We start from the raw sequence: 11,048 nt of genomic DNA, 5'->3' as shown, positions 1-11,048 counted from the left end.
GGGAATGTTAACATTAACATTAGGGTCGTTTTCACAGACTTGAACAAAAAATACATCAAACTTAACCTTGCTTACGTAGGCTACCTTTCTCTCACCCTTTTCTCTCCCTCTACTTCAGACTGTTGTCTCTTTGCCCCCCCTCCACTCTTGAGCGTTCCACAGTACAGCCAGAAAGGCAGGTGATGACTCCGGTGTTCGTTTTTCAAAATAAAGTTAATTGCAGCGTAGTGTGGCATAACATTTCATGATATTTAAATTATCATTTCAAACTCTGATTATGGTAAGTATATGTGCGCAAATATAGGCTATACACACACACATCCCAGCAAGCATTTTTTGGTTTAAAAAACATCTAATAGCCGTCTACATGAAGACCTGACGTCTAGGCTAAATCACAGCTGAATTTGGGCTGTCAGTGAAAATTTGGTAGACGTCTAACCATAGCCAAAGTGTAGACGTCATCAATTATACGTCTAATCAACAACTACATGTATATGTCTAATACGTATATGTCAAAATTATGTCTAGGCTAAATCAAACCTGAATTTGGGCTACCAGTGAAAATTTAACAACTACATGTTTAAGTCTAACATATTGCAGAAAAATGTCTTAAGGGTTCCGTAGGTTCAATTATTCTGTTAATAATTCTGTCAAACTAATTCAATTGAAACAGATCAAATGTAAAACATTTATTAACATAAATGCCACATTTTAACAAACAATATTTAACAAACAATTTAACAAAAATAAGATATAAAATATAGATATAAATACATTTAAGACAACTACACACAATAAAAATTAAGGGAAAATAAAGAACATTGTAAATGGCATTACTTAAAATAAATAAAATAACCAAAAAGGTGACCCAAAAACAGTGGAGAAAAATGGCCACTCACTTACAACTTCCATGGTTGGGAAGCAATGATATAGACAGTAATTGGGTTAAAACCCTCCATTGCCGCTTGCGGCTATATTATTATTTTAATTAACTGAACTAATAAAATATGAACTATTTTTTTGTGTAATCACCCCCCCCCCCCCCCCCCCCCCCCCCCCCCAGCTCTCCCTGGGGCCTGCTTCGGGTGTTCAGCCATTGAATTTTTGATTTCCACCTCTGTGGCGGACTTGAAGTTTGTCATCACTGCATCTGTCAAGTCAGAAAGAATTTGATAAGAAAAGCAAATTACAGTTGTGACAGGGAATCAAAACACTTGTGATTGAGTATTTGTGTCAGCAAAACCCAACATACCGATAATGACAGAGAAGAGTTCCGTTTTTTCGAAGGCTATTTTCTCCAGATGACCGCCACCTCTCGTGTTGAATTTGGCCATGAGGGAGTTTTTCAAAAGCCTGTAACAGAGAAAAAGTTGGGATATTTCACTGTGGACAAAGAGGTAGATTTCAAAATGACAGGTAAAAATTATTTTTTAAATGATATTTTTGGGTATTTGTGTTTTAATAAGACAGCACAGCACAGAGTACTCTGGCTGGCATTATGTGGACTAAAATAAATGGTGGTCATGTGACGATAACTATAATTAAATATATAATGCAATATTGTTGACGAATAAAAACGAGACTAAATGTGGTTTACAAAATAAAACCTCTGCTAAAATGTCTCTTCATTTTCGTTGACCAAAACGAGACGAAATAACGTTATAATGTTCAGTCCCGTTATTATTATTTTGCAGTATTTCTGTTTCCTAGGCTGTGCGTCGCACTGCGCAGACGGATTACAGCCGCAGACGATATACAGTACAACATCACTCGCTCTCATGTGATATTGCTTTTATTAACATGTGCACTGTTAATAAACCCATATTAAATACATAAAAAAGAGTAAATTTTGCCTGTCCAAATCCACCTAACACACAATCTGGCTGAAATATTAAAAAAATGTATTTACAATCAATTCATAACTTACTTTTTTCTGACATTGGAAATTTGTCTGGCCTCCCTGAAATGAAACGGTAAATATCAAATATTATTATGCACTCTTAAAATGCATGGTTCTTTAAATTGAGATCAATACAAATTGCCTTTTATTACTTTCTTTCCAAATTATCCTTTGTTTTTCATAACTTTTGGGGTTCTCCTCATATAGCACCTATTGCTAGTGGCTGTAAGGAAATATGAAGTTATTAAAAAAATATTCACTCATCTTAAATCTTAGGCATAATGTGTGTACATTCTTACCATGTGGCATTCTGCTTGAGGTTCGCCGAGTCCCAGTGTCTGTAAAGAAATAACATTAACAACTGCAATATTAAACATATTAAGAATCACAATATTAAATCCCCATCCAAAATCTCAAACTTGTCTATATTTACCTTGTGGAGTTCTCCTCTGGTTATGAGTCCCAGTGGCTATAAAATAATAAGTGCAATATTAAACATCTTTATTACAATATTAAGTCAATCTTAATATCTTAAAAATCAGGTCCATTCTTACCTTGAGGAGTTCTGCTTGAGTCGCGAGTCCCAGTAGCTGTAAAAAAAAAAAAAAAAAAAAAATTAACAAAAACACTATTAAACATGACTACACACTCACAATATTCAATCTCCATCCAAAACCTCAAACATGTCTACTCTTAAGTTGTAGAGTAGTGCTGGTTTTACGAGTCCCAGTGGCTGAAAATAATTGCAATAATCAATATATTATTTACAATATTCAATCAACATCCGAAATCTTTAACATCAGGTCCATTCTTACCTTGAGGAGTTCTGCTTGAGTCTCGAGTCCCAGTAGCTGTAAAAAAAAAAAATAATAATAATAATACATTAACAAAAACACTATTAAACATAACTATACACTCACAATATTCAATCTCCATCCAAATCCAATCAAAATCTCAAAATTGTCTATATTTACCTTGTGGAGTTCTGCTCTGGTTCCGAGTCCCAGTGGCTGTAAAATAATAAGTGCAATATTAAACATCTTAATTACAATATTCAATTAACATCCGAAATCTTAAACATCAGGTCCATTCTTACCTTAAGGAGTTCTGCTTGAGGTTCGACGAGTCCCAGTAGCTGTAAAAAAAACAAAAAACAAAACACTATTAAACATAACTACACACTCACAATATTCAATCTCCATCCAAAATCTCAAACATGTCTACTCTTACGTTGTAGAGTAATGCTGGTTTTACAAGTCCCAGTGGCTGAAAATTAATAATTGCAATATTTAACATATTATTTCAAATATTCAATCAACATCCGAAATTTTGTGTTCAAATACACACAAGAAGTTTGTGCTCTAGAGAAAGGATCAACACTCAGTGAATAACCTAAGCCCTATGATAAGCTAATATGGCAAGGCTTAACTATACAAACCAGTGAGCAGTGATAACTAGCATGTCTTTGGGGTCATCGGGTGGGAACCTCCTTTCACCAGTGTTTCGTCTAGTTGGTCCCACGACACCTCCAGGAGGCTAGGCAGTGATCTCTGGTGTCCCCTAATGCCAGGTCTCACTGCTCCCCGCACCAACGCAATAACCTCCTTTACCTTACTTACACATGGCTTTCTCAGCCCAAACAGCACTGCCACCTTCAACCAAACCCAGGCTCCGTACATGCGAGCTCTAGGTAGAAGCAGTGCTGATACTACCTTTCCTAGCACATTCACCATACTCTATTTCACACGCTACATAGCATAACTCTAATATAAGCTAAAGTTAAAGGAGATAAATAAACTCACAGGATCAGCAAACACACTCACCTTGCCGCATGGCCTCAAACAAAATGGATTCAAATAGGCCACTCCCACACTTAAATACTTCCTCTTCCTGGATTTCCTCCTGAGAGGAAGTGGATCTCTCCACCTGATCTCAAGGAGTTATGTGCCCTGCTTAATAGTTCCCCCTGCTGGCCCCCAGCTGACATTATTTCTTCTCTTATAGATCCACTGGCTACATTTAATTGCTTCATCTGACATTTTCTTCACTGTCTTCCTCAAACTCTGTCCCTGCACTCCGAGTTCCCCCAGGAGCGAGACAGCTGATCTTGCTATGAATCCCCTACACCCCACTCCCACTGGACAAATCCTAGTTTTCCATCCTCGCTGCTCAGCTTCTGCTCCTAAGTCTGCATATCTATGCTTTTTTCTTTCATAGGCTTCTTCCACTGAGTCTTCCCAAGGAACTGTCAGCTCAATGAAATAAACTATCCGTTGACTCACTGACCACAACACTAAGTCAGGCCTCTGCCTGGTACAAACTATTTCCTGGGGAACAACAAGCTTTCCCCCTAAATCTACTTGCATTTCCCAATCACAAGCAACTTCTAGGCGGCCACACCCTTGCCTCCTGGCTAACTTATCCCTTCTGTATTTTTCCCCCTCACGGACAAACTGAATTACTAAGCCCCTATCCTTAACACCTTCTGAATTCACCTGTCTTCATTTCCCTTCTATGCCTGCAGCTAAACATTTCAACACCTGGTTATGTCGCCATGTATATTGGCCTTGTGACAAGCTAACTTTACAGCCTGACAAAATATGCTGTAAGGTTGCGGTACCTGAACACAATGGGCATGATGGGTACTCATTTACCCACAGTTTTAGGTTCTGGGGGGTTGGTAACACATCGTATGTAGCCCCTACCAGGAATCTAATACAATTCTCCTCCATACTCCACAGGTCCCTCCAACTAAGCTTCCTCTTCTCTACACTTTCCCAATTCAACCACTGTCCATGTTTAGCCTGGGCCACTACCTTTGCACCCCTTAATATCTCTTCCTGTCTACGTATCTGTTCCACGACCAGCTTTCTTTTATCTTTGAGACCTGCTTTATTCCATACCGGTTTACCTGAGCCAAGCCCCAGGCCTCCCCGGCCAAACTGAACATTACCTACAATCTCTGCATGCCTAAGAGCTGCCTCTGCCTCCTGAACTGCCGATCTTGGGTTCCACTTCCTCCCCTTGGTTGGATTTGGAACCACACTCCTAACTACCACGTCCTTACTCCCAGATAACAAAAATCTTTAACATCAGGTCCATTCTTACCTTGTGGAGTTCTGCTTGAGGTTCAACGTGGCCCAGTGTCTGTAAAGAAACGACATTAACAACTGCAATATTAAATATTTTAAGAATCATAATCGGGGGCGAAAATCCCATTTCAGTTGGGGGGGGACAATAAACAGTAAAATTTTAGAGAATAATTCCGGGGGGGGGGGGGGGGGGGGGACAAGGAAAAAAAGTTGTAGCCTGTCTTTTATACAGCATCTTTTACCGCAATTTGGCAGAGTGAATGTCTATATTAACTAAACTAAAACTAAACATTTCCTGCAATTAAACTGGTAAGAGATCAATTAACCTGAGATCTGCCGCTGCGCAGCTCACAACCGTGCGTAATAGTCGCGCGTAATGACCGCTCCTCGTCGGTTAGACTGCACGTCTTTCATGTTTGTCTCACTGACAGGTGGAGAGCCTACAGACAGGTACCCATTAGCTACGAGCCGCTCCGCAACTGACTCTTGTCCTGTCCTCTCCCTCTTCTTTCTCTCCTGTCCTGTCTGACTATCACTAAACTCTGAGCTTAATCATTAGCTCTTAACTTAGCAGCACTCTTAATTGAGTAGACTTTTGGACAATGCAGGAGAAATGTTGCAGACAGTTTATATTATCAGCCTGGGCCTGGGGCTTGTTGTAACAGTAAATGGGATGTGTTGTAATTTGTGTAAGTTAAACTGTGTCTGGGTGAGTGTACATCTTACCCTGCGATGCGCGATGTGGGCAGCCGGGTCCAGCCACACGCTGCTACTGCTGCCAAGTAGCCCCGCCCGTTGGAAAGAGTGTGGGATATACCACTACTAGGAATGGGAGGGGGGGACTTTAAGATTTAAATAGCACCGCTTACATTGTGCTTTCAATAAATACTACTGCATTGTTCAAAATTTATTAATTGTGTCTCAAATTATTCTAGGGGGGGACAGCTTTACTGAAGGGGGAGTCATGTCCCCCCTGTCCCCCCCGGAATTTCTGCCCCTGATCATAATATTAAATCCACATCCCAAATCTCAAAATTGTCTATTTTTACCTTTTGGAGTTCTGTTCAGGTTACGAATCCCAGTGGCTGCAAGAAAGAATGCATTAACAATCCCAATATTAAACCTATCAATCACAATTAAACAATTAAGAATCACAATATTAAATCCCCATCCCAAATCTCAAAATTGTCTATTTTTACCTTGTTCAGTTCTGCTCGTGATACGAATCCAAGTGGCTGTAAGAAAGAATACATCCACCTTGTTGCTTGTTGTCGTTCTTTTATCATTATCAACTATTTTTAATCTGTAGCAATTTTGTTGTTTGTTTTTTATCGGTTTTAAACCCTGTAGCACTTTGAGATTTTTAAATGTAAAGTGCGTTACAAATAAAATGTATTATTATTATTATTATTATTATTATCAATCATGTCCATTCTTACCTTGTGGACTTGTTATTTCCTGGTGCTTGGACCTCGAAGCTGTAATTAAATAAAGTATTATGGAATATGGAATAATTTAAATCAATATGAAAGCTAATAAGTTATATACAAACTGCCTTTGTATGTTTTGACATAAACAGTACCTGGAGTTGACGTATGTACTGGCGAGGAGAATAATTGACCCCTGAAAGTCTGATTAGACCCTGATGAAAAGAGATATGGATTAGAAATATAAAAGCCATTATTAGTATTACAAAGTCATCGGGCAGAATGTGATAGCATCAAAGCACATCTCACTCTTGGGCGTCTCCTCACCGTAGGCATCATCCACAGACAATAGAGTGCCTATAAAATAAAAAAGAGCCAAATATTTTAAGTTCAGCATTGTATTATAATAAACACACAACAATGAAGATAAAGGAAAGATGAAATTCTATAATGTAAATTTATTTTGCTCAGATTGATTTGGGGAAAAATAGAGGTCTGGGGTTTCATCATTTGGTAGAAGATGGAGGTCGGGGGTTTCTAGAGTGCCTAAAAGTGAAAATTCATTGAAATATTGTTGCATAACATCATGACAATTTCAATTATTTAAACAGATTGTCTACATTAAGTGTTACTTGGTGGTGTAGACATGGTGGAGTCTTGCCTTGTTGGTGCTGTATGTAGTAAAATATTTCAATGGTTTGTTTTATTATTACTATACTATGCACAAAAGTTTTGTGTTTTATTCAAGCGCAAATTTTAATTATGGTAAACTGTCCTGAAAATGTGAATTCATCATGTATATTTTATGTTATATGACAACATATTAAATCCACTTACAAGGCTCAGAGGTCATTTGTGGGGCAAAAAGATCCTCTGACAAAGGGTTCTCTGGGACTAGGACAAAAAACAGAGTTTCATTAATAAGAAAACCCTGCATTTTGAGGCTTCAAAAAGGAAATGCAAAGGGCCTTTCACAGCCCCCAGTGCAGTGGCCCCCCGCTGAGGAAACACGGGAGATATAAACTTAAAGTGGCAGAGTAACATATGAAGAGCTCTTTTCCAAAACGAGACAAACGGCAATTTAAAAATAATGAGTTTGTCATGCCTTTTTTCTGTGTACTGAACCTATTCACTGGTCCATCAACGTTTCATGCCAAAGCGCTATATTTCCTTGTTTAAATGTACTGCAAGATGCAGTTCCACTCCAAACCGCGACAAGTGCCAAATCTATTTTTAGCCGGAATGCGATATGTCCGCTCGACCAATCAGCATTCGGCTAGCGTTCTAAGCAACCCAACATGGCGGGGCCCTGAAGCGAGAGAAAAAGTTTGTGAATTGGTCTTCAAAATAAGTGATTTAAACAGTATTAATAATTTTGATGGTCTGGATGAGCCAGTGAGACGTACATCTGGGGGTAGGAAACGCCGACTAGACAAAGAAAACCTCAAAAAAAAATCAAAAAAAGAAGGCTCGTCCCTCTGGTGGTGCTTTCATACCTACTGTGGGATGTACCGTATTTCCTCAATTATAAGCCGGTATTCAATTAAGAACCGGGCCTCTTATAATGGCCGGGGGCGTGGTTTACACGAACAAATAAAGGCCGGCCCAAAAAACAGGCCGGAGCAAACAAAAAAATTATTAGTCATATTTCAGTCACTGTGGATGCACTGGCCAATTATAGATGTAGTAACGTACAGGTGCCAAAAGATGGCAGTAGCTACATTTTAAGTACCACACAAGCCCAAGCTTTTCTACGACACACAGACAGAAGGGAGCGAACTTTAGCAGCATGGCACACAGAAGAAAGTTTGAAGTCAAATTCAAGGAGAGAGTTTGCGGAAGAAAATTCAGGAGAGGAACCTGCAAGACACTTTGACATTGACCCGCGAAGAATCAGATACTGGAAAAAACAGAAGAGTGAGATGCTCTTAGCTGACAAGAAGAGAGCACAACTGTCCGGAGGTGGGAAGAAGAAAGTTAGCTTGGAGCTGGAGAGAGAGCTTTCAGAGTGGATTTACTCGATGCGGGACAAACATAACCGGGTATCAAGAAAAATGATCAAAAATAAAGCATTGGAGATCTACTCTTCGGTGAGTGACGGGGGCAAGATATCTGTGGCTAGCAGGGGCTGGCTTGATCGAGTTCTACAGCGAAACGGCCTCTCACTCCGACGACGCACCACCATGGCACAGAAAGAACCACATCAGCTCACTGAGAAACTTGTTTCGTTCGTTGACTACGTTGGCAAGGCTGTCAGCTCTAAACAGATTTTAGAGAAGGACATCATTGCAATGGACGAGACTGCAGTTTGGTTTGACATGGTGTCTCCCACTAGTATTGATACATGAGGAGCAAAGAGTGTTGCTCTCAAAACCACGGGACATGAGAAAAGCCATCTTACTGTTGTCCTCGCTGCCAAAGCCAATGGCACCAAACTCAAGCCTTACATCGTCTCCAAAGGAGCTATTCGTGAAGTGAAGGCGATGCAGCAGCAGATCTCCAGCGCAGTGATCGCCACATCTGTGAACAACTGGATGAAATGATACTCTCACTGCACATTGGCTACAGTCCGTGGTGGGAAAATTCAACTTCAGCCCGCGGCTCCTGGCGTGGGACTCGTACACACATCAGTGCCGCCACCAAAGGTGAACTGAAATCTGGCTATGATATCACGTCAGCGGTGATCCCCGGAGGCTGAACTAAATATATCCAAGCCCCTGATGTGATGTGGAACCAGCCCTTCAAGAAGAGTCTACATGATGCCTACGATGAGTGGATGGCCCGAGAGTATACAGCCGGAGGTAAACATGAAAGCCCCTGCCCGCCGCCTGCTTGTGGACTGGGTGGTCGCTGCCTGGGACAAACTGGGCAAGGATATGATCAAAAAGTCTTTCATAGTTTGTGGACTGACTGTGAAAACTGACGGGAGTGAAGACGACCTCATCCTCTGCTTCAGAGAGGGACAGCGTGAGAACAGGTGTTAAACAGCCCAAGAGGAAGATGTTGAGGAGCTACTGAACAATGAACTTGCTGTTCTTGATGATGATGATGAGGTGGACAATGGTGAGGATGGTGATTTTGAGGAGGATAGTGACCACCTGTAATTGCACTGTTGCAGTTATCAAGGTAAGTTGCGTTTTATGTTGATATTTAGGCAATATCCTATTTATTTATTTTTTGATTTCTGATTTTGCCTGCAGCTGAATCTGATCATTATCAGATATTTGACTGCTGTTAGCAGGAATAGATGTTCATGTTTATCCAGAGTGCCACAGATCTGTTTTTTCATGTTGTGAGTGACACCTGGGCATATTTACCCTCTGTTACGGTCCGTGACTGGTCATACTTCATGCAAGTTGTATTGGTTGTACCATATGTGTAGATTAATTTACATGGCATTGATGATACCGCTGAACTGTGAGGATGTTAATATTTGGGCAATCCTATTTTTGAGTTTGGATTTTGATCAGAGCTGAATCTGATGGTCATCAGATATTTGACTGTGTTGTTAATAGGAATGGATATTAATGTTTATAGCCGGAATACCTCAGATTTCTTTTTGTCTTTATGTTGTGATGCCTGTGCATACGGTATTTACCCTCTGGTAGGTGACTGGTCACACAAGTTAAATTGTTCATATGTGTAGATTTACATGGCATTAATGATAAAGTTAACTCTCTAACTCTCCACTTTTAGAAGGCAGTTACTGGTACTGCTGGCCAGCTCTTCAAAATTTCCACTGCCTTGCAATACTATAATCTAATATTACTGTATGGTATGTTATTTTACTTTAACTTTGTTATTTACTGGTATGTATGAATCTTCCCAATAAATAAACCCTGTATGTTTTTTTCAGGATTCAAACTGATACAATGGTGTCATTTTAAACCTTGAGTCATTCATTCTGATCCACTTTGCTTAGGCGTCCATTAATCCTGTCCGGCAGTTGTTGCATGTGGTATATCTGCTAATGGGTAAAGATTAACAGAGCAAATGAAAAGAAAACAGAGAATAAGGAGACTTCATATTAAAATATGAGCAAATATACTTATAAAACAGAGGGAATTAGAAATAAAGGCCTCTCTCTAATAAAAGCCTGCCTCCAATAAGGGCCTGGTATCCTGGGCAGTTGAGTTAAATAAAGGCCCCAGTCACTATTTGAGGAAATAGGGTAAACACAAGGCTGCTGCAACCGGTTTCTGTCAGGCTGAGAAGCTGTCATCGGACGACCTGAATAATTTACTTTCACAGGCATCAGCAAAGGTTGTGTCTCTCGGACTGCGCAATATTGAGTGGGCTGGTGGGGAGGACGCTGGCGCTGCCTGTTCGCCGCTTCTCCACTCGAGCCAAAATAACGTAGAGTTTTTAATAAGCAAACTTTTTAAATAACCATTTACCATCTGCGCCACCGACCAGTGGACCTTTTTGGATAGTTACCAGGTAGATGCTATTCAAGTCTAGCGGTGGCCTACCTGTTGCTGCTAGCACAACACCGCTTGGAGACTCCCTGGAACTTGTTATTTTCGCCGCTGCTACCGCGGCCGAAAAAAATCTCCTCCTGGACAGCCTGGACTCAGCTTGTCCCTGCCATCGTGAAGTGCATCTGGGAAGCCTGAAATCACCCATCGC

General features: G+C 40.3%; 1 protein-coding gene across 1 annotated transcript; it reads right to left on the bottom strand.

Annotated features, from left to right (window-relative positions):
- Nucleotides 1-1,036: 1,036 nt before the first annotated feature.
- LOC117269326 (uncharacterized) lies at nt 1,037-5,064 on the bottom strand. The gene is made up of 11 exons (XM_078162340.1): nt 5,009-5,064; nt 3,724-3,826; nt 2,997-3,035; nt 2,875-2,910; nt 2,716-2,751; nt 2,455-2,490; nt 2,334-2,369; nt 2,200-2,238; nt 1,928-1,960; nt 1,253-1,353; nt 1,037-1,150 (listed from the first exon to the last, which is right to left on the bottom strand). Exons 1-11 carry the CDS (start codon nt 5,062-5,064, stop codon nt 1,090-1,092), a joined length of 576 nt encoding a protein of 191 aa, XP_078018466.1. The 3' UTR covers nt 1,037-1,089.
- Nucleotides 5,065-11,048: the final 5,984 nt, after the last annotated feature.

Source organism: Epinephelus lanceolatus, chromosome 19, assembly GCF_041903045.1.
Source record: "Epinephelus lanceolatus isolate andai-2023 chromosome 19, ASM4190304v1, whole genome shotgun sequence".
NCBI classification, from domain to species: domain Eukaryota; kingdom Metazoa; phylum Chordata; class Actinopteri; order Perciformes; family Serranidae; genus Epinephelus; species Epinephelus lanceolatus.
This window is presented reverse-complemented; position numbering and strand designations above follow the sequence as displayed.